This window comes from Annulohypoxylon truncatum (genome assembly GCF_022578515.1).
Source record: "Annulohypoxylon truncatum strain CBS 140777 unplaced genomic scaffold F4807scaffold_6, whole genome shotgun sequence".
NCBI classification, from domain to species: domain Eukaryota; kingdom Fungi; phylum Ascomycota; class Sordariomycetes; order Xylariales; family Hypoxylaceae; genus Annulohypoxylon; species Annulohypoxylon truncatum.
In genome coordinates this window covers 57,333-80,519 of record NW_025953792.1, presented here as the reverse complement: position 1 = coordinate 80,519, position 23,187 = coordinate 57,333, and the positions used below count along the sequence as shown (strand labels likewise).

The following is a 23,187-nucleotide window of genomic DNA, read 5'->3' as shown; positions in this document are numbered from 1 at the left end:
CAGGTACAAACCTTGACCTGATTCGATGCCGTTCTGCAAAGCGGACAAGGCTTGAACGGGAAGCAACAGGCGATGCTTGTTCGGACAGTGTAACCCGCATACCGAGATACGACCTTGTCAGGCCCGAAATCTCGGGTACCTAACGAGAACATTGGCAGTAGGTAGTGGCGGAGATATTAAGTACCTGATAGAAGAAAAAGAGGTATACCAAGTCCCGTGAGAATTGGATTGCAGTCGCTGAAATATCATGTAAATAGAGCCCATAGGAAGAGACTTCGCTATAACAAGACAGAAGTTTCAAATATGAATCCGACTTTCAGGGGAAAGATACCTATGTTCGGCGATCTTCGTCCCTGGTCGCTCAGTCTGCGCGGGCGTGGTCCATGATTGGATTCTCGGCGTTCCCGGCCGATCAGCTAACTGCTTATGTATAGATAACCCTGTTGCATATTCTTGGTGTAAATTTGTATTTTGATAGAAGATAGATGAGGCTGATGGAGATCTCGTGGTGTCGAAGAAAGTGATGGGAAAGTAAAGGGTGATTCCGGAACTTGTGCAACGGCTGAAATCAATTACATAAGAGGCTGCGGTAGAAATTCGGTAGAAAGCTTCATAAGAATATTACCTCTGCTCGATGAATATTCATCTATTCATCAAATTAGCTCATCAAACTTCATCACTTGCCACCATATCCATCACCCACCATCCACTCGTCCACATACACTCGCCAAAGAAACCCGTGAGCGGATGATTTGTTATCAGAATCCTCTTGCTGTAGTTGAAGAGACATTCAATTACGTTCCCCGCACTTATGTGGATCTATCCTCCCTACATGACCTGGAAAATCAATTCCGACTCACTCTGATATTGCTTACCATACCAGACATTCCATACATGACATAGATTTTGTTTAAAAAACAGACCGCCTTTTTACTTCTACTCATCAAAATCCTTTAGATCACACGACTGGAAGAACAGGGAGGTACTATTTGTTACCCAACGAAAGGATAGGTAGGAAACAAGATACCTAATTGAAAAACGACCCTCCACATTACACGACTGTGACATGCATACTGCCCTATGCCGTCCCAATACGATGCTACTCTCCTATCTACCAAATGGTAAACTACCATACAACCTCCAGATTACCGTAGCATCTTGGCCGCGAGGTTTCAAGCGCTCGAAGCACTGATTGGCCGGACATAAATCCACCTGTCTTGTATGCTGTTGTCGTTGGTGGCGAAGAGATGAGGACCACGTTTATGAGGTCGGATATTAAACAGCCAAGCTTTATTGACATATGCACATATCGGCCAATATCTAGGGGACATGGCCAGTAACCAGCCGAGTTAGCCTCAGTCGCACTTACACAAATAGGAACGACGTCAAATATCATTATCAGTTATGACAGCTAACCATTCAATCGACGGGGAATGTGTTAACTTCGGCACCATTTTTGAGTAGCTCGTTCTAGAGCGCTACGTCAATATCTCCCACGTTCACGCTTATGGAAAACGATATGGGACTGTAACATGACATGAATAATTCATACCCGCGAGAGCCAGATTCTATGCTCATTGGAGTTTCAGCAAGTGTGGTACCACTCCGAGTTGCCGTGGTTTGCTCATCTGAGGCTCAGTCTGCTATCCCATGTGAAGTCTTCTCTTCTCAACAGCACTTCGTTTGGATCAGCCAAAACCCAAAACTGATATACAAGTAACCAAGAAATGAATCAACTGGCAAAAATAAAACGTACAACACCGAGGATTCGCTGGTCGTCACCGACCCAACTACTGATTCGGCAGTAGCCAGCTTATCTAAGGGGAGAGCGGACGGGATCCCGAGGTTTCTAGCTCCTATGGTCGTACGTGAAAGGTGGTGTAACTATATTGATTTATATACTCTAGTGGTTTTCAGCGCTCCTGCTTTTCGATTTTCTTAGTAAGCTTACTTTGCCCCTATTCCCAAGCCGTGTACCTAGTAGTGACTTTGGGTGTGAACGTTGAGTGCCTACATCAAACAGTTTTAGTTTCATTCAATGCACCAAGATCACTGGATCACTTTATTTTTAATCGAAATGAAAACAGTCAAATCTAGCCGAATTCAAGTTGTGGATTGGTTAATGGTAAGTATAACATTTCAAAATTGAGGTACTGTCATATCTCTGAGACCACATGGCAAATTATCTGGGAAAACTCTTTTAGCACTGGAATAATTGCTAGAACGACTGAACTATAACGTCAATAGTCCATGTAACCGTAGGATGGAGAGCTTGCCAAGTGGAGTATTATGAGTACTACGACGAAAGAGACATAGTTTAGAATAAAGTAAAATTCTGATATCACAATCTTCACATTACTATCTCTTACCTTGGATCCTACTTGATTCAGCATTAGTTCTTGTAAACTTTTACGCTTGTGATTTGAGTTCTTGCGAAAGTGGTAGGTATGATATTCAATTTTGATGACAACTCATGATGTTTGTGGGTATGTCCGTAGACCCACGTCTACCTAAAGTTCAGGAGTAGTGAAGCCAGTATTAGACATATCTAGCTTAGATATAGCCAGTGATTACCGATATGGCCGTGTAGTGACCAATCAGACCAACCAAGCTTAGCATCAATGAGTATGAGTAATAATCTCCTTAACTCTGTCGATGCCGTAAACCAAGCTCCGATGCTCTGAGGAGAACTGATGGTCTCCCTACACGCAGAGCTTACGCACTAAGGGGTAAAATATGGCAGTCGTACTGGGGCCTCTAGAACGCCGTGTTAGACCTCTATACGTTCCAAAGACACTGGTGGGAGTTGCGAAACACCTACGAAGGTAATTTCCTACGGTGGTACCAGAAACGTATCACTGTTCCGGAATAGTTCCGACCTGGAATAGGTAATGGCAAGGGCCACGATTCTCAGATCTCAGGTTGAAGCCTTTTTATTCTTCTTATCCTTATGCTTCTTGCCTTCTTTCTTTTCCTTTCTTTTCTTCTTCTGCGAAGCTTCTAAGTCGGTCCCCTCAGTATTGGTTGCGGCACTCGCTTGGTCGGAGGAAGCAGGTTCTTCGGCCTTTCGTTTACTACCGAGCTGAGCGGCCTTGAGAGCAGCTTTGGCGCGCTCCTTGGCAATCATCTCGGATAGCTTGGTATTTACTAGCTTGTCCTTGTTCTCGGCCAAATCAGCCTTGATGAATCGGATAGCGGCTTCCTTATTCAGAGTCTGGTCAGGTCTCTCGAGCTTTTGTGGTGGGTTTTCAGCATTCTTGATCTTGTCGAAGTACTGTCGCACGCGAGTAAGTTCCTTAAAAACGGGGTGTTCCTTCGCATTCACACCGTTGAGGCGAAGGGAGGCTTGATATATAGTTAGATAAAAAATAGTTCGCGAGGATTCAGCGCTTCATAAGCTGTACTTACAGAACAACATAGATTCAATAGAATACGTCACGAGTACAAACAGCTTCGCCTTGTCTAATAAAGGTAGCTTGTTGGCCACATCCGAGATGTTACCAAGGATGGGCTGTAAGGCCTCCTCGAGGTTATCAATTTCATCGTCAAGCCGATCCAATTGCGGCGAGATATTCGGAGGATCCATGATGCACGGTATACAAACCTCTAAAGGCGAAACCTTCAGATAGTTCAGTGTATCGTGAAGCGATCGTCAATAGTTGGGAAGGTTGAAGTTGAAAGTTGAACAAAGTCTGTCTTATAAACAAACCCGAAAGCTAAATCGCGATGCAAGAATTATGGCGGTGATTCAGGGCAAAATTAGAGTTCGGATAAAGATTATAGCGCTTACCATAACTGTGGGTTGGGCTATGGGTCCTGGCTCGGCCAATTACGGCTCTCACAATTCTGATCGGTTTAGCGCTAATCCTTGACCCGACTCAAGTGGAAAAAAAAATTAATGTCGACATCATGGAATCAACTGAAAGGCCACCAACTTGCCGTAGTTACACACCAACGTATCGAGTCCATGACCTTAATCGTCCGGGTTATTTCTTTCTGAGGTATTCGATATTGCCATGTCGGATTAAATATTATATTCTGACTGGTCTAACTCCTTAGAATCTTCAGAATTTTCTATTTCCCTCAAATGGTGAAAAATCGGCTACGAGAATTTTGACGTTCGACTCGTCGTTCCTACGTCGCGCGACTCCAACTTCCGTCGGGCAAATGACATGAAATAAAATAAAGGTCAACCACAAAAGCTTCCACCCTGTATTCATATCTTTTTCGCCGGCCGCTTTCGCGGGCTCCAGCGCGAATACCCAACAGAGCCTCGACATGGATTCGCGATAACCTCTTTGTGGGCCGGGGGGCCGCCAAGCACCTGTCTGCCGTTGCTACTGGGGGATTAGGTGCACAACCGCGAGGCGATGGTTTCCACCTCGACCCTCCGATCTATTACCCCCCGACTTTGCCAGGTCAAAATTCGAGAGATCCGAATACTATGCCACTCGATAACTTCTTCTATAAACCACCACCCCCACCAACTTCCGATATTATCGTGCGGCGTGTTGGGACCACTGTGCCAGTACCCGAATCTGCCTCTCAGTTAGCTGCAGAAGCAGAAGCAGAAGCAGAAGCAGAAGCAGAAACAGAAGCGGGGGCAGAGGCAGAGGCAGTGGCAGAGGCAAAAGCAGAACTAAATGTTGACGTCGAAGCCGAAACAGTCAGACCCATACCACGAGTCAAACTCTACAATAAGATTCACATCATCGGTTTTGATGCAAATGCCCGATTTGCCGCTCAAGCTCTTTCTAGCGTCCCCAAACTGCCACCCGTCCAGCTACTCACTCATAATATACGCTCCATGAAAATGTGGAGAGAAGAGGGTCAGGCCATTACGATGTATAATTACAAAGGAGTCCCTTTATCAACCCAAGCCGTCCCATGCCCCGAATATGTCGGTCGTCAGTTCGCTCAGAGGTGGACACGCCCGCCTATCTTACACAATATCATCGTTAGTACCCTCACAGGGGCGGTTATCCCTAGTCTGGCTGCCCTTACTCATTCAATCGACCGCCGAACGACAATCTGCCTAGCCACACCAGGACTGGGGATGATGGAGGAATTGAACGAGACAATCTTTAAGGATCCAGCTTCGAGGCCAAATTATATCCTCTGCCATAGCGACCATAGATTTGAGAGGGTCTCTTCGTACCAATATTCCCTGAAACACATCCCTGGAAAGTTCCTACTCCACTCCGTTCCTAGAGACGATGAAGACGTAGATCTGGACAGAAGAACTTCCGAAGGACTTGGACGTCAACACAGGGATCATATGATAAAACTCCTCTCCAAGTCCGGTGATTTGGCCGTGGTCCCTCTGGTCTGGGAGGTTTTCCTGCGACAAAAACTACCTGGAATGATCTTTATGTCCCTTGCCGACACGATATCCGTTATTTTAGGTTGCAGATTCGACCAAATAAGGACTACTAAACATATCATGGAATTTTGGGACAGGTTGCTGGAAGAGACGATACACATCGTCGCGTCACTTCCTGAGTTACGCGAGCATCTTGATATACTTGACTTCTTCACTTCAGAGTCGTTCCCGAAGAAGCTTAGAAGAAAGCTGGAGTTGCAGAGGTCCGAATACAGCCAGTGGATTTCATTGATCCGCAAGGCAAAGATGCCTCCTATAGACGTAACCAACGGATACTTCGTTCGACGGGCCCGGGAGCTTGGAATTAGGCACACTTTGAATAGTCAGGTGATATCCTTGGTGAAAGGGCGACAAGCAGGCAGATATAGGGAGCTCCAAATGGACATTCCATTAGGTCTACAACCCTTCGTCCAAGATTTGGATAAGATTGGGGGTGGCCAGCCTAGGGATGATCCGATCCTAGACAAAGAGATCGACTTCTAAACCTCGTCGGTACTGTATATACAGTGTACACATAAAACGCATTGGACTGGTGGGGTGAATTAGCCATCGTTAGAATCGTCAATGAGAAGATGTTTTTCTCCATTCACTCCTATAAGATCTTATGATGAACTGTTTGCTTAGAATTATATCTAGAAATTATCCTGATATGTGTGAGAGTTCCGAGTTCTTCTTCATCTATCGGATAGCTATTAAAGTTACAAATACTGATTATGGTCGAGGGGTTCGTAGTTGGTTTATAGGTTAGTAATGATAGATGAATAAGATTGCTATAACAATAACTATATCTCATTATGCAACAAAGCTATATGACGTCTCTGATATCGATAGAGCCTCAGCCAGGTCACCCCACCATCGTTTTCCAGAATACCCCACTAACTTATACTGCTCTCTTCGCCCAACTCACCAACAGGTACATACGCGTAAAAGATATAGCAGGACGACAAAATGGCAGACGCAGAATTAGAACAGGTACATTCTCTATCGATAATTAGTCCTTTGGATCAAGAACTAACACCCAACTTTCAGATTCGCAAAGCGCGACTAGAACAGCTCAAGGCGCAGGGTGGCGGGGCAAGCAATCCGGGGGCCAGCCAGGGAGCAAATCAGGCAGAGCAGCAGAAGCAGTGAGCACCTACCTTGTCACTAGATGAAGAGCTTCTCCTAACGAAATACATCGAATAGACAAGAAGCCGAAGCACGCCAGTCCATCTTAAACCAGATCCTACACCCGGAAGCTGCCGATCGCCTTGGTCGCATCCGACTCGTCAAAGAGGAGCGCGCGAACGATGTAGAGAACCGGCTCATCATGCTCGCGCGAACAGGCCAGCTACGTCAGAAAGTAACCGAGGCTCAGCTCAAAGAGCTTCTCAACGCAGTCGCGGATAACAAGGAGGAAGAGAAGATTGTGGTCGCGAGGCGCAAGGCCTGGGACGACGAGGACGACGACCTGTTGGATTTGTAGGGCAAGGGGGCAAAGGCGAATAAGAAGTGATGATGATATCAGGGCGAATAAGCGCGGCACGATTGGGCGGCATGGCATTGGCGTTTATAGGAAAAACAGGAGGAGTACTTCCTCCATGTGGTCACGGTACAATAGTGTACAACTCCTAATGACACGATTATTTTTGCTTCATCCGTCATATCCATATTTCATCTGAGGTTCCATAGTCAAAAACCCCCTAACTAGCAACAGCCTGCGCCTACGCCGCCTCCTTCAACCTCTTCTTCTCCGCCCTCTCCCTCTTCCTAATATCCCTCAGGTCCGGCGGTCTCTCAATGCCCAACCTGGTCCTCAGCTCATCCACATCCGTCTCCATCTCCTCCTCCCAGTACACATTAATCACCTCATCGCACCTCAACCCATTCCTCACCGCCCAGGGCCCGTAGATGCTCCAGAAGCGCGCGCGCTCAGCCGGCTTCAAGGTCGCGATAGCGAGCAAAGACAGCCCTGTCATCGGCAAGACCGTGTTCGCGAACTCGAAGGCCTTGAGCGCGACCTCGCCTTCGCGCACGATGGGCAGCCCCGTCAGCGCGTGGTAGAAGTCGTGCGACTCGCGGTACCGCTGCATCACGTACGCGCACTCCGCGTCGTCGACGTACCGCACCGCGTCCCGCGTGTCCGGCGACACGCCCTCGCGGTCCAGCCACGCCACGTACGTGCCGCCCACCGTGTTCGGCGCCAACGCGCGCAGGCGGGGCAGGTTGAGCGACGAAGAGGTTATGCGCGGCCGGTCCCGCAGGATCCGGCGCCCGGTTGCGGAGGACAGCATGGCCCGGTGCAGGCGCTGGATGAAGTATGGCGAGGCGGTGGCTTCGCCGAGCGCGGCGATCATGTCGTGCCGGTATGGGTCGAAGAAGGATACGATGCCGGACCCGACGGCGAGGGCGGCGCGCTCGAGCCGTGTGAGGGGTACGTGGCCTGGGTAGTTTGGCGGCGGGCGGTTGAGGACTGAGAAGGGTCTGTTGGTTCCATTGCTACTACTGGTGCCCGCGGTGATGTGTGGTGAGAGTGTTGCTGCTGCCAGGGGTATTTGCTGCACGTGATGGGTCCGTTGGATGAGGCTACATTTGCTCGATATAGAGCTTAGACGAGGGGTGAGGGTTTTCATTTTGGCTTTGAAACCCCTGACCTCACAGTTCCTAGAATCTCTTATAATACTGCCCTTATTCTCTTCTCATGAATTTCATACGAAGGTGTTCGATCCTTGAATATTTCTCTAGGTATCGTATGTTCTGAGCTCACTAAGCTTCAACATTTGAATGGATCCGTAGATGTTAATTCGTTGTACGCATACATGCATGATTACATAACGCACGGATACAATGATAGGCCAATTCGTCGGGTCTGGGGAAAGAACCCTATGCCGAACTGCAAGTGACCGATGACCGATTGACGCTGCCTGATTGGCCACCGCCACAGCTACAGTGCTAGCTTCTGCAGTTGCCGCCCTCGACCTTGCAGCAATTTTCTTTAAATCCGAAGTTACCTTTCCGTCGCTTTCCACTCTCAACTTTCTAGTTACTATAATAAGCCAAGCCGAAATTTGTCAACTTTTTCCGACGCTCTTTTTTTCCCGCCCTATCGACAGCAAACGAAACTACCATCTAATTTTAACGAAAACATCGAAAATCAAAATGCCTCGCAACCGCTCCGCCGCCAGACCTGCTCCCTCTCGTCCCACCGTTCCTTCGAGGGCGCCTGCTCCCCAGCAGACCCGACCGGCAGCGACCTACGCCCCCGCGCATCAACAGCATGGTCCCGCGCCCACGGCCACCGCTCCCCAGGCCTCGCAGGGCCCCGGTCTCTTCGGCCAGATGGCCAGCACTGCTGCGTACGTCTTTCCTTTCTCTTTCCTTATGTCGCAATCCTATTCCTCTTCTACCCAGAAGGATTCTAGGCTACCCTCTTTTTAGGGAAAAAAACTAACAACGGTCAACAGCGGTGTCGCAGTAGGCTCCTCCATCGGCCACGCCATCGGCGGCCTCTTCGGCGGCAGCGGCGGTTCCGAGCCCGCCGAGGCCTCTCCCCAAGCGCAAGCCCAGCAGCAGCAGCAGAGCCAGTGGGGCAACAACTGCCAGGGCGCGACCCAGTCCTTCACCAAGTGCATGGACGAGCAGGGCGGCAACATGCAAATCTGCGGCTGGTACCTCGAGCAGCTGAAGGCTTGCCAGGCCGCCGCCAGCCAGTACTAAGTTCTCCAAATTTACCCAGAGTTGAGCTGCAATGCGGAGATGGGGAGGGGGGAGTAAAGACCGAGATGGGACGATGATGATTAGATGGATCGACGAACGGATCGGTTCGGTTTAGGAAGGGGTGGAAGGAAAATACGCATTCCTCTGGCGTATAGTCTACGGCGTGTTATCACATTCCGTGGCATAAACTAAAAATGGGCGTCTTGCAGTGTACAGTAATGTCAGACAGTCCACACCAGTAAATACCTCACTCTGGATTCTTCGGTAACCCGTACCCATGGTCTTGCTTTGTGTATCATCGATGTTCTTGCTTGATATTTGTAATGACCAAATTGCAAAGGTTTAAATATGCCGAAGTGCGGATTATTCCAAGGTTGTTTACTATAAAAATTCCGCAGTGATGGGTTATTGAATCCATGCCCCTATTTTATTTCGGGTTGTTAAAAGATGGCGGAATAGACAGCAAAATGAAACAAGTCGTTAAATGACAAGAATAGACAGGTTCGTATACTGCAATAGACGGATATATACTCTCTAATATCGCAGAGAAATAATGTATAGATCGAAGTTTGCGGTATTAAAGAGTCCCATATCATTTTCTCTTCCTAATCGTGGCAAAGTCCTTAGTAGTCAACCTTGGTATACGTACACGTACACAATTTACTAGGTAGTGTACATCAATATCATCACTAATAACACAGTAGCTTGTCGTAAAATTGCAGCCCCCTGAATTAGTTGTTCTCGTCATCGTCTCTTCGCGGTTCGAAGTTCAGCTATATAGCGTTAGCAATCAAGCAGATCAGGTATAAGTCAACTTGTATGGATGGACTTACCGAGTTGCCATTATACAACTGGGTATCTCTTCGCGCATCCCCCGGATTCTGAAACCCACTGATTCGCGAATTTCTCGCTGAGCCCAACCCTCGATAATCTCCAAGTGGGATTTGTTCGTCTCCAGATTGTTGAGCATGCCGCCGACCGAATATCATCCCCGTAATGCCACCAAATACCCCACTCAACAGGCCATAGCCAGCGCCAAATATGCTGAGGACGACGCCTAAGCTTCGCCAGATGAACCCGCCTGAGTTTGGGTAAGCCATTGAGTATTTGGCGGGGACTAGGACAAGTGTTGCGGATGGGGCGAGGCCGAGAGTGAGAAGCGACTGGATCTCCTCAGCAGGCTCGATAGCCTTATTAGGGAGAGGTGACAAGACGACGCGGAAAGTATACGGCGCATTTCCGTCTGTGCGATCCTCGTCAATCCATTTGCGTACCTCGGCGTTCAGCGTGGCATCACTCTTGAAGCGGGATCGGATTGTCGAGCCGTCAAAAAGTCGAACTTGTATATTGGCATACTCTCCGCGTGAGCCGCCTGGTTGTCTTATAGACAGGGGTATAGGCTGGGTCTGACTGCTGGAACTTTCTCCCTCTTGGGATCCGTTCAATAGCTGTCGCGCTTTCTTCTCCCGGGCCTCGCGTTCCTTGCGCTCTTGCTTGTCGTCTTCGATACGCTTCAGAATCCGCCTTCTCTCCTCGGCTGCTTGTACCTTGCGTTGGCGAACTTCCTGCGCATAAGTCCGCTCCGCGGAATTAGTACTACTATTACTCTCGACTGTCTCCTGTTGATTCTTTTTCTCTCTGTCCCTGGAGTCCTTGGCTACGCGGCTTTCTTGCGATTCCTGGGTCTGCTGAGAGTTGTGCGCTTGTATAGTGGAGTTATCAACCTGCGGTTGATCATCACCATTGTCATCGTACAGGTTATCTGTCTCGTGCCCAGAAGAAGCTGCTACTGGTGTTGGTTGAGTCATAGCTGATTGTTGACTCTGACCTGCCGCAGCAGTGTTAAGAATAGCTGCAATTCTGCGGACGAGGTCTTCTTTCGCCGTTCCTGCCTGGATGTACTCCTTAAGCGTACCATTTCTATAATATAGTAAGTAATAATTCTCGATATGATAGCTGCTGATACTCACTGGATGATGACAATGGTGGGTTTCTTCGGGATAGGAAATAGAGCTTCTAGGAACCCAGCCTCTCTAGAATCCTTGAGAAGTCGCAAGGACACAGCATAGTGCTCAAGTGGTGATTGTAGCTGGCTAAGGTTAACTTTTCCAACTTCTTATATTTCATATATTCATATAAATATTACTCACCGATTCATTTGTGCATAACTCAGTCTCCCATAGCTTACTTTCTTCACTGCCGTCTAGCTTTATATTAGCTGCTTGTCAAATATGCATGTAATTTCAGTGCTTTCTCACCATCTACAAAGGCAAGCACCATCTTTGACTCCTGAATAGCAAGGGAGATGGCATCCTCCAGGCTGCCTTCGTAAAACACATTTTGTTCCATTGTTACGGCCCGAAACACAGCATACGCAAAATAGGGTAGATGTTAACAAATGAACAGCGAGGCTGTTAGATCGTGAAGATGAAGCTGAGAGCTGGGCTCATTATTTCTTAAAAGTTAAAATCAGATGGCCAGGCAGAGATATCGATAAATGTGAAGTGTCCAGCCTTAGATTTCGACAGGATGAGAATCGAGATTTATTTATGATGTTCTGGAGCAAGAGCGTCGAGATGCTCAAATGTTATTTGTCCGTGGTAACTGAACGAACCTAAGTTAACTGCCACGATGTAAGCGTTGAAACTTAACTGGACATCATACTGCAGGTACTTCCGTACCCAACCTAGCGCCAGCCTTAGGCAGCGGGGCCCCCTGTCCGATCAGCCCCACTCCCCATTAGCTGCAAAGCCTCACCAATAGGATAGCTCCATTAATTCTGAAGAAAAGAACGTCATCATGGTTCTTGATATCACAGTGTATAGCTCTTCTTAGCTGACCTCGATATAAAGACCTGGTAATCCCTACACAATGCCACCAGGCAGGTGGCTAACAACCCCCCAATCACTCGCCCGCCGAGTCGAGCAAGCCCTCGAGGCCCAAGTCCGCACCACCCACAGCTACCACCCCCCCACGAAGTCGTCACGATGTAGCCGCACCATCCTCCGACCCTCACCCCCTTCCCTCCGTCGCACCTTCACGCACAGCACAAAACGATCCGCGCGTCCCCCCGCCGAAGACCCAGCCTTCACCTCGATCCTCGACAACCCACCAGAGCTCGTGCGCACAGGGCGGCGCCACGGGCCCGGCCTCATAATCCTCGCCATCATACCCGTAACCGCGTTCCTGCTCGGAACATGGCAAGTGCAGCGTCTCGGGTGGAAAACAGAGCTGATCGCCAAATTCGAGGACCGGATCGTGCGGCCGCCCTTACCGTTGCCGCCGCGCGTGGACCCGGACGCGGTGCACGAGTTCGATTTCCGGCGGGTGCGGGCGCGCGGGCGGTACGCGCACGAGCGGGAGATGCTGGTCGGGCCGCGGATGCGCGACGGCGAGCAGGGGTACATGGTAGTGACGCCACTGGAGCGCGGGGGGGAAGGCGAGGGGTCGACGGTGCTGGTTAACCGCGGCTGGATCAGCAAGAAGCACCGCCTGCAGCGGGACCGGCCGGAGTCGCTGCCGAGCGGCGAGGTCGAGGTCGAGGGCTTGCTGAGGGAGCCGTGGAAGAAGAATATGTTCACGCCGGAGAATAGGCCGGATAAGAACGAGTTCTACTTTCCGGATGTTAAGCAGATGGCTACGCTGACGGGGAGTCAGGCTGTGTGGATTGAGCAGACTATGGGTATGTTCCTTGAACAGATGAGACAGGATCACGAGCACAGCACTTGGTTGATTGGGTTGAGATAATTCTTTTGGCTAACGTTGCATTTATTCTGCAGAGCCAACTTTGCTAGAGGCTATAGACATGGAAGCCAAGGGCATTCCCATTGGTAGACCGGCTGAGGTCAACTTAAGGAATAACCATGCCCAGTACATTTTCACATGGTATGCCTCAACCCTCTCCCTTGTCCCTATTCCTACCCTCGACTACTATACTAACAATCGTACCGTAGGTACGGACTCGCTATAGCGACGTCGATAATGTTTTACATGGTAGTCAAGAAGCCACCTTCGGATATCTCACGTAGGGTACGAATGAACAAGGAATGGTCGTAGACTCCTTGTTTTAAATACGCAATGTATCATTTGACGGAACTCGGAATTCTGCCGGGCCTCAAGTCACTTCTTCCTCCTCATCCACCTCCGTGTGTCGTGACTGTTTCTTTCGAGGAGCTTTCGTAGGCGGTGGGACTGACATACGCAACTCTTGTAGGAGTTCTCTGGGTAGATGTCGTTGCGCTAGGGCAAATGTTGTTGTCGACGCATTCGTCTGCCGTTGTCTGCAGCATTTATAATTAGATGACCAGTATTGCCAGGGCCAGTAGACACTCCAAAGTTGTGTAATAACATACCTTCGCATGAGCATCATCATATCACTTTCATCGATTGTCTTTCGACCTGCGTGTCCCGCGTAGGCTGCCAAGTCGTCTCCTAACTGCTCAAAGAACCAGTCCGTTGCTTGCATAATCGCGTCCAGCGTATCCGGGCTAATTTTTGCTTTGCTGACTCCGGCTGTTTTCGCAAGTGTCGTTGCCAATCGTTTCACCACACCCTGGGGTAAGGAAGGGTATTCGATGCCATGTCTCGATATCTTCTTGCCATTCTTTCTTCTCGTGGGTCGTCTTTGCGCCAAAGGATCCATGGCCTGAGATATAATGGTTTCGTTTAATTCTTCGTTGCCTTCGTTGCCCTCGTTGCCACCATCGCCTTCCACATCGCTATCACCCATGTCAAAGGGATCAAACGGTTGTTCTATATCGTCATCGTCATCATTTTCTAGTTGAGCATCCCCCGTCTCAATGCCTTCGGTTATCGTGGGATCTCGGGTAGGTGATTCCACTGGCGCCATGACAAAAGTGCTCTCATTTCCAATATCGGGGATCTGAATCGGGCCAAAATCATCTCGGCCTCCCATAGTTTGACGTCGTGTTTCCTCATCCACGCTATAACTCTATTAGCATTTCCTCATTAATAAACGGAAACCTACAGAATAATACCGTTCGAATATGGCATCCTCATCCATGACCACGTCGGTATCATCCAACGCAGGTGGTGGAAAGAAGCCCGAATCGATGCCGACGTTGTTATCATCAGCATCGTCTATATCCGGCCCAATAAAATCACTCATCCGCACACTCCCAAAGCTTACCCTATCCCTACCCGGCGGCGCTTCATTCCATACTCGTCGAGGCAGCTCAATCGACTGAACCGTATAATTCTCATCCTCCAGTATACTAGACCGCGGAGGCTTCAGCTCGCTATCGTACTCATCATCATTGTCCAGCGGTAGCGAGAACCGCGGCCTCTCGATCGGGAACTCGTCGTCGTCATCATCCTCCTCCATCAGGGTCTGCAACGTCGAGCTGTTCGCATTGGGGCCGGGCGACGAGGACGAGGACGAGACGGCCGTCGAGGTCGGCGCCAGAACCCGACTAAGGTTCCGCAGCAGGTCCCGCGGCGTCTCGCGCTCGCGCTCGCGGGCCAGGCTGCGCCGGCGCCCGACGCGGCCCGGCGTGAAGAGGGCTGCGCGCCGCTGGTCGATGGCCCGGATGGCGGCGCGCGCGTGCGGCGTGTTCGGGTTGCGCCGGGCGGAGGCGGAGAGGCGGAGGTTTGAGGAGGGCTCGGCGCTGATGGCGCGGCGGTTGGGCGTCGTTAGGTTTCGCGGCGTGCTGAGGGGGGGCAGACGCCCGGTGTGGTTCCCGGTGTTGTTCGTGGATGAGTCCGACATGGTGACGGAAATGGTGCTATTGCCAATTCCTCTTCAGGTTTACCAGCCAGCTGAGCAACTTGTTTAGTAACGGAAGTGGATGGAGGGTTCTGCCTCGCTCATGACAGTATCGACACCCTTATTGTTCTAAATCCTATCCCTTATCAAATTGAGACCACATGAAGATTTGAATGGGCGTAGGTTCGAGGCTAGAAGTGGTCGGGTACAATGACGTGTGAGTGGTGATTGCTTGACGCGGTTAAGAATTTAGACGCGTCCACCTTAAAGTTACCTATTGAACAATTGCATGTGGATATTGGGAGCAGGGGTCATACTGTACGTAATAGTGGGGTTGATACCAGCTCCTATAAGAATATTGAAATGAATACCTAGTTAAACGGTATAATTGGTCGAGTGATATATATTGATGCTAAGATCAGATATTAGTAGTCAATATGAAAGTCATAAAGCCGACTTTAAATGTATTAATGATCTATATTAGTAGTTACGTACTAGGTATATTTTTCAAGCTTGTGCTACTATTGATTTGAATTCGGTATCGCGATTTTGCTTCAGATTGGTGTGGACTTGGGCTTTAGCTACACTTACACAGAAGATATACGTGAGCTAGATGTCCATATCCTCCCGGGGTATTGAAAAGGAATCTCAACGGGCTTGATAGGTTTCAGTAATGATTTACCTTTCGACCTTGAAGAGGCGTATATAGTTTCTACAAAGTTTAACCAAGCCCTTGAATGCCTAGATCTCATCGACTACCTAATTATAAGAGGCTTTGCGTTTCGTCATAAATTTCCTATTTCCTCTACTAGGTATCAAAGAATACCAATTTCGAGACATGTGGAATTCATATTTACCAGCTGGCACCAATTCAACAAAACTGCCTACCAGCAAATTTGACCTCGAATCGAGACTTTACTCACCAGTACCATCTATAACAAAAGGTAGTCACGAGGATAGACACAGTGTTCGACCCGTCCCGACCCTGCGGGCCTAACACGTCCCCCAGTACAAAGACGCCATTGGAAGGAACACCGCTACTATCCAAAGGCAAGCTCACAACTTCGGGGGCTACCCCGAGTATTCCCCTCCCCAAACTGCTATCCGTCATCAGTCTTTTCTTCTGTTGTGCAGCAGCCTGGACCGTGATAATTACTGCCATCTAGGCCGCGACATTGCTTACCACGCCTGATGAGGAGCCATTCACCGTATTTAGGTGTCTGTTATTCTACTTTGAGACGACGGCCGTCGTTGGGTTGGTGGGTTGCGCTTTGGAGGGCTTGTTGTATGCTATGGCTTGCCTGGGCGACTTTTATTTAGGCAGTAACGGTATCGACACTGATCCATATCGATTTATTGTGCTGATATACTGGTCACTCGTATTGCATCTCTGTTCCTGTACGCGTATCCCGTCTCCAGACATTTACTTCCTTTAAGAACGGCAGGCAGTTTACGAGCCCGGAGATATCAACTTAGGCGAATCTTAGTCGGATTTGTCAATCTTGGAGGAAAAGGCAGATTATCAATATGTAGGTAGGAATTCAAGTGCCGTACTCAAGTTACCTAATATCTACCTATAATGGGAAGATTTTGGAACCCGCTCAAAGAGGGTATCAAACGTCATTCAAGAGAAGACTGGAAAATCAATTACATAATCTGCAGGGATCCGGTGTCTTGGGTGATCCTTGTCAGTTTCCATACTTTCCCCTGCTTGCCGAGCCATGGAACCTTCCGCTGGTAACTTCCACCGGAGCCAGAACTTTCTGAAACAGCTTCGATTCATTTGCGTTTGCTGGAGTTTTCACGGTTTCTCATTCTCACGATATTTGTTTCTTTAAATCCTCTCAAATATCCCACTGGAGCTAGCGAGATGACACTGTTTGTGAACTACATATAATTCTCGGAGAAGCAATCAGCTGTTCTATGGCAAACCTTTAAAAGCATGACAGTAATATACCGAGTATTCGGTTTACTCATTGGCTCGAGATTTTATCCAGTTACCTTGCATCACAACCTATCATACTATATGTCTACTCTAGTTGTAATCTCGTAGGGTAATATCTAAGTTACCAAGCAAGCTACCAGGCTACCTAGTTTGACCATGTTGCTGGAAGACGAAGTACCGGTTTTGAGATGATCCTTCGGGTTACCGTTCTTTGACAACGCCCCTGGAGCTCACTCTAACACGCCATTGGCTTGTCGAATAACGACCAAGGTGCCCCTGAAATCGCAACGGCTGTGTTCGAAAGCGTCCCGGAGTCGACATCAATGAATGGCTTCTAGTAGCTACCGGATTGAAGTCGCTACAAACTCCTCATTTAGCCTGACGAATTGTCTATATTCATTCTAGCTTGATGCAATCAAATTCCCCAGGCCAAGCCCCCTGACCTCCATGACAAGCGACAGGTCTTCGGATGTTCCAAAGGGATTGGTTGTTACAGGCAACGCTTCAAATGGCGCCTCGACTTATCGAGTCGACCTCGTTGACAGCTCTTCTCTCATAAGCTCTCTGCTTGTCTAGACAAACAAAGTTATTGTCCAGTGCTTACATGCTTAATGTATGCAATCTTGCTTGCCTACATATCTAGTACAGATATAGCTAACTTGCATGCGTACTGCACATGCAGAGCGGGTAGTCCTACGGCAGTCAGATAGCCTGTGACGATCGATCTCGGTATAGTCCTATAAAACAACCGAATATCCATACATCGGCGAGGTGCTATTGGATAAATAAGTTACAGAAGTGTGGCTTACTTGGTATAATATCTCCACCTTCACATTTTTAACTTTGTGTATGCTTGTCTGGCTTATCCAGGTATATGGTATTATTTATTCATATCTCGTATTTGTTTGTTTAAATCTCGAGCCCCATCTGGATACAAGAATAAACTACCTCATAATGACATTAAACTGTAAACTTAGACGTACGCCAATATTCATGGACACAAACTCACTTGTACGTATTATTGAAGATGGATGAAAATCATGGAGATAAGAGCAACCAATAAAGACGCTTGGGCCAACTTTACCCCTTACGTTAGTTTCGAGATACTTGGGTACCTCCTCCACATTCACTTTTTCCGAGTGGGCTAATAAGTTCCGAATTATAGGGGTTCGATAAGCTGCGACGGCGTCTTTTAAATCACAAATCATAAATCAAGAATCTCACACCAATTGGTTTCCAACATCGAATGATATCTCGACTTCGACTGGCTTTTTCTTTCTCCTTCAGATTTCGGTACGCGCTGCTTTGTGAGTTGTAACATCTTCATCAGCATCAGATTATCTGCTCCTGTTTGTAAGTTGTCATGTTTCTTTGTTCTCTTCAGGGCTCAGTAAGACGTCGCCATTCCCTACCAAGGTAGTACCTAGTAGGTATCATTATCGTCTCATTCTAGCCCCCGTCAGTCAGGTCATCCAGCGATATCGTTATCCTTTACAACAGTCGATATACGTACATTCATATCTAGCTGTCCAACTTTTACCGCCTTCAAGTTGGGGGTTGACGACAAGAAAGAACGCATCCATAATCCTTCTTTTACCTGACACTTGAAATTCCAATATTCTCGTCCAAAAGACGCTCGCGCCACCGCCCATTTAGATACTCGCCCCAAACCCCAAAAAAGCCCAGCGTTCCAGCCTTCGAATCAACCACCGTTCTGTCTGTAAGCGTTGTCCCCACACACCCCCTAGCCAAATAGAAGCTCCCCCATCCCTATCGGGACACCCTGGACTGGCAAAACTACCCTATCAGGCCTCCTCAGCCAGCTATCGTTCCAGCGTGCGAACCGTGCTGCAGCACATATAGACGCATACAGTATAGCTCCAGGCCGCTAGACTCCTACAGGCTACGATAACTGCCTGGCTCTCTGGCACTCTGGGACCGTAGCGCCGTGCTCCATATTTTCTTGATATTCCCATACTCCCCTTCTAGTTTCCAGCCAGCCAGCCTACCATCGGCCAGTGGCCAGCAGCCAGCTTCTATTTGCCATTGCCCATTGCAGCACGCTTGCCCACCTCCTGCGATCTGCGGCACCACACCCTTCCGACCTTGTGTCAAAACATTTCTAACCCTTATGCAACGCAAGCTCCTTCTACACCTCTTTTGCTCCTGATTGTATCGCCGACAAGACTTTCCTTAGAACTTGCCATATTCAATCCCCATATCATCATCAAAATACAATACCAACAATCGCTGAATTTATCGCAGTTGTCAATTTGTCTTTTGTCTAGTTTCCAATTCCCATTGCTGGTAAATCGAATAAAGCATATTAAGATCGCCAACAATGGCAGCTCCTGGTGTTCAATCGTTGAAGGTATGTTCCTGTTAATGTTTGTCGGCTTGCTGGTTTGTCGTCATGTCGCTTCGAACAGCAATCAAGCGAGCACCGACGCAATCCACCAGCTCGAGTACACTATGCTAATGCGAGATTCTCCTGCAGTGCGTCGTTACGGGTGATGGTGCCGTCGGAAAGGTCCGTCTTATTCAATTCAGTCGAATTCGAGTCGTGTTTCCATGGTCCCCGAAGTCTAACATTAGCGTCAGACATGTCTTCTCATTTCCTACACGACAAATGCCTTCCCGGGTGAATATATACCTACCGTGTTAGTTTGCTCGCCGTCTTACATCCCCCCCTTCTAGCTCATTAGCTCACGTTGAACATGTAGATTCGACAACTACTCCGCAAGTGTCATGGTTGATGGCAAGCCCATCAGCTTAGGGCTTTGGGATACTGCTGGTCAGGAAGATTACGATAGGCTGCGACCGCTCTCCTACCCCCAGACCGATGTCTTCTTGATCTGCTTCTCTATCGTAAGCCCGCCATCATTCGACAACGTAAAAGCCAAGGTACGTAAACAGCAAAACAACATTTTCTTAGACTCTAGGTCGATATCAAGACAATTGCTAACTTAACTCAGTGGTATCCCGAAATCGACCACCATGCGCCGAATATTCCTATCATTCTGGTCGGAACTAAGCTGGATTTGCGAGAGGACCCCGCCACCCTGGAAAGCTTGAGGGCGAAGAGGATGGAACCCGTCTCATACGACCAAGCCTTGGTTTGCGCGAAAGAGATCCGTGCCCACAAATATCTGGAATGCTCAGCTCTTACGCAGCGAAATCTTAAGAGTGTTTTCGACGAGGCTATCAGGTATGATAATGATATAGTGAAAGAGACGCTGATGGATCACGATATGCTAACCTTGCTTATAGAGCCGTCCTCAACCCTAGGCCCGTGACAACGAAAGGAAGCACCAAGAAGAGCAAATGCACGATCCTATAAACGGATAGCAGATGTTCCTGTCGCGTTGTTGATACATTTCCATGTTTTTGGTCGAGCGAGCCAGAAAGTTTTGCGAAACGATGAAGGCGTTTTTGGTGGACATATAGGAAAGATTACTTATCCTCCATGAGGAACCGACGTATTCAGGCATCTTCGAAGTTGGCCGACTACCCATATTTCGCGTCCCCTCATTTGAAACCTACATACCCACAGACGTATCTTTGGTGGCCGTGTTTTTGTTGTTGCACACCATGGGATATTTCGACCATGACAGAATTAAGGAGGAGAAGGGGGAAGAAAGCAGGTTGCTAGAAATCGCAAGAGACCGTCAGCAGAAGGAAACCCGGAGCATATTCTAACACGGAAACCTGAGAAGTCTTTTCGTCGTGCTTAAGAGTTCTGACGCAGATTACCAACAAGACTTGTATGCTGCCCTTTTTTCTACGAATTGGACATAATACAGGTATAACCGGTTTTAGTCGTTTTCTGCAGGAGAGTGTGTCGCGTGTCGCCCCGGACTGGACTTAGGTAGAACGGTAGCGAGAGCTCGCGACCCCCTCTCCTAAGGATATTCAGACTCGCCTTTTCACAATTCTGTAGATAGCATATTTGCGAGAGGAATCTAAATTTTACAGCATGTCTCCCTAGATTTGCTGTGTTCTTTTTTGTTGTCTTGTCTAAGGTTTGTGGGTGTTTACGGGTCTAGTTGTTTGTTTTTTTCCAAAGCATGTCGTCGTATTAATAAAAAAAATGATATCTCCATAAGGGAAGCGTCTTACGTAGTTGGGCTAATTTGGAAGTGAATGGTGGCTAGGGGTTACGGTTGTGGTTGCGGTTTCAGTGGCAGTAGAATCGCGGAATCGCGGATCAGGCGCCGGGAACCCTTCTCCTACGGCTGGGATGGACGGCGTCCTCAATGCTCCTACCAGCGGCCTCTTTCTTCTCCTCCTCCCCGTCGCCGCCGCCCCGCGCGGCCTTCTCCCGCGCCTTCTCAGCCTTGGCCTCGATCTCCGCCTCGATGCGGCGCGCGCGCTGCTCGTTCAGCTTCGCGTTCTTGGACCGGATCTTCTCCTTGCGGTTCGCCGTGTTGCCGCCTCCGCCGGCCGTCAGTTCCACGTTGATTTTTCTCTCTTCGGGAGCGGCGGGGCGCTTATCCTTTGCGGAGGTGGTGGATGGGGGGCACGTGAAGGTGCTATGGTGTAGGGTTTTTAGGCACGTCTTCATGTGGTCGTAGCGCGCGAACTCGACGAAGGCTACGCCGCGCGATTTCTTGGTCTTCGGGTCGTGGAGCAGTCGCACGGAGGTCGGGTGCACGGCGCTGAAGTGCGCGGTTATTTGCGCGGCGGTTGCGCTGTAGGGGAGGTTGCCGACGAAGACTATGAAGCGTGATTTTTTGCCGTTTTGGTTACCGCCGGTGGTGTCTTGTTCTTCTTCTTCTTCTTCTGAGGCGCCGGCGCCGGCGGCGGTGGGAGGGGGGTCAGAGGGGGTAGGGGCGGGCTCGGTGGTTGAGGGCTGAGTAGAGGATTTCTTGCCCTTCTTCTTGTCTTTTTTGTCTTTCTTTTCCTTCTTGCTTTTCTTGGACGGCTTTTCGACCGAGGCTTCGCCTTCTACGGCGGTAGGAGGGTCTTGAGCGACGGGGGCCTCGGCAGAAGGACCGTCGACTACTTCAGGCGCAGTGGTTTCCTCGGCGGCGATCTCGTCTTCGACGGGAGAAGCGCGCTTGTGGGATTTTTCCTTCTTGGAGGACTTTTTGCTCTTCTTTTCCTTCTTCTCCTTTTTTACCTTCTTGTCCTTCTTGCTCTTCTTCTCGACTCTGGGGACATCCTCGTCTACAGCGTCGCTTATGCGTCTGCGTTTCTTGCTGGCGCTGTCGCTGCTAACTGCGGCGATGGCGGTGGGGTCCTCTTCGGACTTGCGCTTCTTGGAAGACATTCTGGCTTCTAATTTCTTGAGTATTTGAAAGGGGAAGAATGTTGTAATAGACGAGAACGTCTGCGCAAACACCTTGAGCAGAGATTGTTTGGTTGGGAAGCGGTGGACTGCGATGAAGCTCTGCAGGTCACAAGCAACGATGCAGACAGAAAATTTCAGTGGAGCCCAATGCGCCCGGTTCTGCTAGCGGTGTGGGGCTGATGAGTTAGTACTTCGGTACTTACCTACCTTATCAAGTTTTCTTTAGATGCATTAGTGCTTTGGATGGTCGACTGTTTATATGCATGTCCCCTTTAATGGACTTTTTAGGGGGTTGGCGGCTTTAGATGATTGTATTCCTACCTACTTCCTAACTCAAGGAGATTCTAAACATCGTTGTAATATCTGGTAAGAAACGAAATATAAATAGAACTCATATCAAAGAGAGATACAATTAGCACTTAAAGATTCTAATGTTTCTAACCACCCTCTTATTTTCCGTTTGAATATAGCATACATACCCATTGAAACAACCGGTGGATGTCCTTCACATTGCCTCTAATTTACATCCATACATTTGTAAAAATTCCGTAGTAAATCATGTCTTAAATACTTATTCCGTATATAAGTTCTCAAAGGGTTGTTTAAAATCGGTATAGTTAGTTCCATGGTGACCTATCTCAGTAGTGACCTTATGTTAACTTGGACTAGACTCCGCAATATACGAGCAGTCGGGCCCGAAGGGATGAGTTTTGAAAGAGTACCTATGTTGGTTCCGTATGGGGAGGATCTAGTATATGTTGCCGAGACCTAATCTTCCATAGAAAGTTAGGTAGAGAGTTGTTTAGTATCACACCTTTCTTTACTGATACGTACTATCCAACCACTGGAACAGTTTAGGACAGTGGTAGTATAATACGTACTATAATATCTAATAATATCTATGTTTCATGGGGCAATATATATACGACTATTGCGCTCGACATACTTGGGCCTCTTATCTTGGCTTATTATATAGATAGACTTTCAAGAGAATCCTCATGGCTGTTGATTTAAGGGGAACATGTTCTTTGGTACCGGGCAGTACTGACGGTCGATCCATATAGTGTATATCATCGTACTTTCCAATATCTTACGACTTTACGATGGCATTTCCCTCTTGGATCATAATTGTGGAAGTTCCTACC

The 23,187-nt window shown here is 48.5% G+C and overlaps 10 protein-coding genes across 10 annotated transcripts; 5 read left to right on the top strand and 5 right to left on the bottom strand.

Moving 5' to 3' along the window:
• Window positions 1-2,348: 2,348 nt before the first annotated feature.
• Window positions 2,349-3,737, bottom strand: F4807DRAFT_413378 (Sas10/Utp3/C1D family-domain-containing protein). Its single transcript, XM_047996870.1, has 3 exons — window positions 3,409-3,737; window positions 2,822-3,345; window positions 2,349-2,757 (listed from the first exon to the last, which is right to left on the bottom strand). Exons 1-2 carry the CDS (start codon window positions 3,584-3,586, stop codon window positions 2,918-2,920), a joined length of 606 nt encoding a protein of 201 aa, XP_047857051.1. The 5' UTR covers window positions 3,587-3,737; the 3' UTR covers window positions 2,349-2,757; window positions 2,822-2,917.
• Window positions 3,738-3,877: 140 nt separating this feature from the next.
• Window positions 3,878-5,968, top strand: F4807DRAFT_413375 (uncharacterized protein). Its single transcript, XM_047996869.1, is given in 3 exon segments — window positions 3,878-4,001; window positions 4,069-4,555; window positions 4,568-5,968. 2 exon segments carry the CDS (start codon window positions 4,445-4,447, stop codon window positions 5,864-5,866), a joined length of 1,410 nt encoding a protein of 469 aa, XP_047857050.1. The 5' UTR covers window positions 3,878-4,001; window positions 4,069-4,444; the 3' UTR covers window positions 5,867-5,968.
• Window positions 5,969-6,170: 202 nt separating this feature from the next.
• Window positions 6,171-7,007, top strand: F4807DRAFT_413373 (double-stranded DNA-binding domain-containing protein). Its single transcript, XM_047996868.1, has 3 exons — window positions 6,171-6,355; window positions 6,413-6,510; window positions 6,569-7,007. The coding sequence occupies exons 1-3, from the start codon at window positions 6,332-6,334 to the stop codon at window positions 6,846-6,848; spliced, it is 402 nt and encodes a 133-aa protein (XP_047857049.1). The 5' UTR covers window positions 6,171-6,331; the 3' UTR covers window positions 6,849-7,007.
• F4807DRAFT_413371 (Coq4-domain-containing protein) lies at window positions 7,008-8,156 on the bottom strand. The gene has a single exon (XM_047996867.1). The coding sequence runs from the start codon at window positions 7,993-7,995 to the stop codon at window positions 7,087-7,089; it is 909 nt and encodes a 302-aa protein (XP_047857048.1). The 5' UTR covers window positions 7,996-8,156; the 3' UTR covers window positions 7,008-7,086.
• A 365-nt stretch (window positions 8,157-8,521) lies between these two features.
• Window positions 8,522-9,079, top strand: F4807DRAFT_457324 (uncharacterized protein; the record flags this gene model as incomplete). The annotated part of the gene is made up of 2 exons (XM_048001020.1): window positions 8,522-8,718; window positions 8,827-9,079. The coding sequence occupies 2 exons, from the start codon at window positions 8,522-8,524 to the stop codon at window positions 9,077-9,079; spliced, it is 450 nt and encodes a 149-aa protein (XP_047857047.1).
• Window positions 9,080-9,414: 335 nt separating this feature from the next.
• Window positions 9,415-11,693, bottom strand: F4807DRAFT_339752 (uncharacterized protein). The gene is made up of 5 exons (XM_047995364.1): window positions 11,338-11,693; window positions 11,230-11,282; window positions 11,050-11,168; window positions 9,913-10,999; window positions 9,415-9,852 (listed from the first exon to the last, which is right to left on the bottom strand). The coding sequence occupies exons 1-5, from the start codon at window positions 11,426-11,428 to the stop codon at window positions 9,811-9,813; spliced, it is 1,392 nt and encodes a 463-aa protein (XP_047857046.1). The 5' UTR covers window positions 11,429-11,693; the 3' UTR covers window positions 9,415-9,810.
• Window positions 11,694-11,870: 177 nt separating this feature from the next.
• On the top strand, window positions 11,871-13,361 carry F4807DRAFT_413368 (SURF1-domain-containing protein). The gene is made up of 3 exons (XM_047996866.1): window positions 11,871-12,761; window positions 12,859-12,964; window positions 13,033-13,361. Exons 1-3 carry the CDS (start codon window positions 11,951-11,953, stop codon window positions 13,133-13,135), a joined length of 1,020 nt encoding a protein of 339 aa, XP_047857045.1. The 5' UTR covers window positions 11,871-11,950; the 3' UTR covers window positions 13,136-13,361.
• F4807DRAFT_339728 (uncharacterized protein) lies at window positions 13,010-15,068 on the bottom strand. Its single transcript, XM_047995363.1, has 3 exons — window positions 14,077-15,068; window positions 13,432-14,022; window positions 13,010-13,359 (listed from the first exon to the last, which is right to left on the bottom strand). Exons 1-3 carry the CDS (start codon window positions 14,805-14,807, stop codon window positions 13,194-13,196), a joined length of 1,488 nt encoding a protein of 495 aa, XP_047857044.1. The 5' UTR covers window positions 14,808-15,068; the 3' UTR covers window positions 13,010-13,193.
• A 3,678-nt stretch (window positions 15,069-18,746) lies between these two features.
• On the top strand, window positions 18,747-20,523 carry F4807DRAFT_339622 (P-loop containing nucleoside triphosphate hydrolase protein). The gene is made up of 6 exons (XM_047995361.1): window positions 18,747-19,120; window positions 19,247-19,279; window positions 19,351-19,409; window positions 19,473-19,653; window positions 19,725-19,957; window positions 20,020-20,523. Exons 1-6 carry the CDS (start codon window positions 19,091-19,093, stop codon window positions 20,087-20,089), a joined length of 606 nt encoding a protein of 201 aa, XP_047857043.1. The 5' UTR covers window positions 18,747-19,090; the 3' UTR covers window positions 20,090-20,523.
• F4807DRAFT_339623 (uncharacterized protein) lies at window positions 20,524-22,737 on the bottom strand. Its single transcript, XM_047995362.1, has one exon. The coding sequence runs from the start codon at window positions 22,019-22,021 to the stop codon at window positions 20,957-20,959; it is 1,065 nt and encodes a 354-aa protein (XP_047857042.1). The 5' UTR covers window positions 22,022-22,737; the 3' UTR covers window positions 20,524-20,956.
• Between the last annotated feature and the right edge of the window lie 450 nt (window positions 22,738-23,187).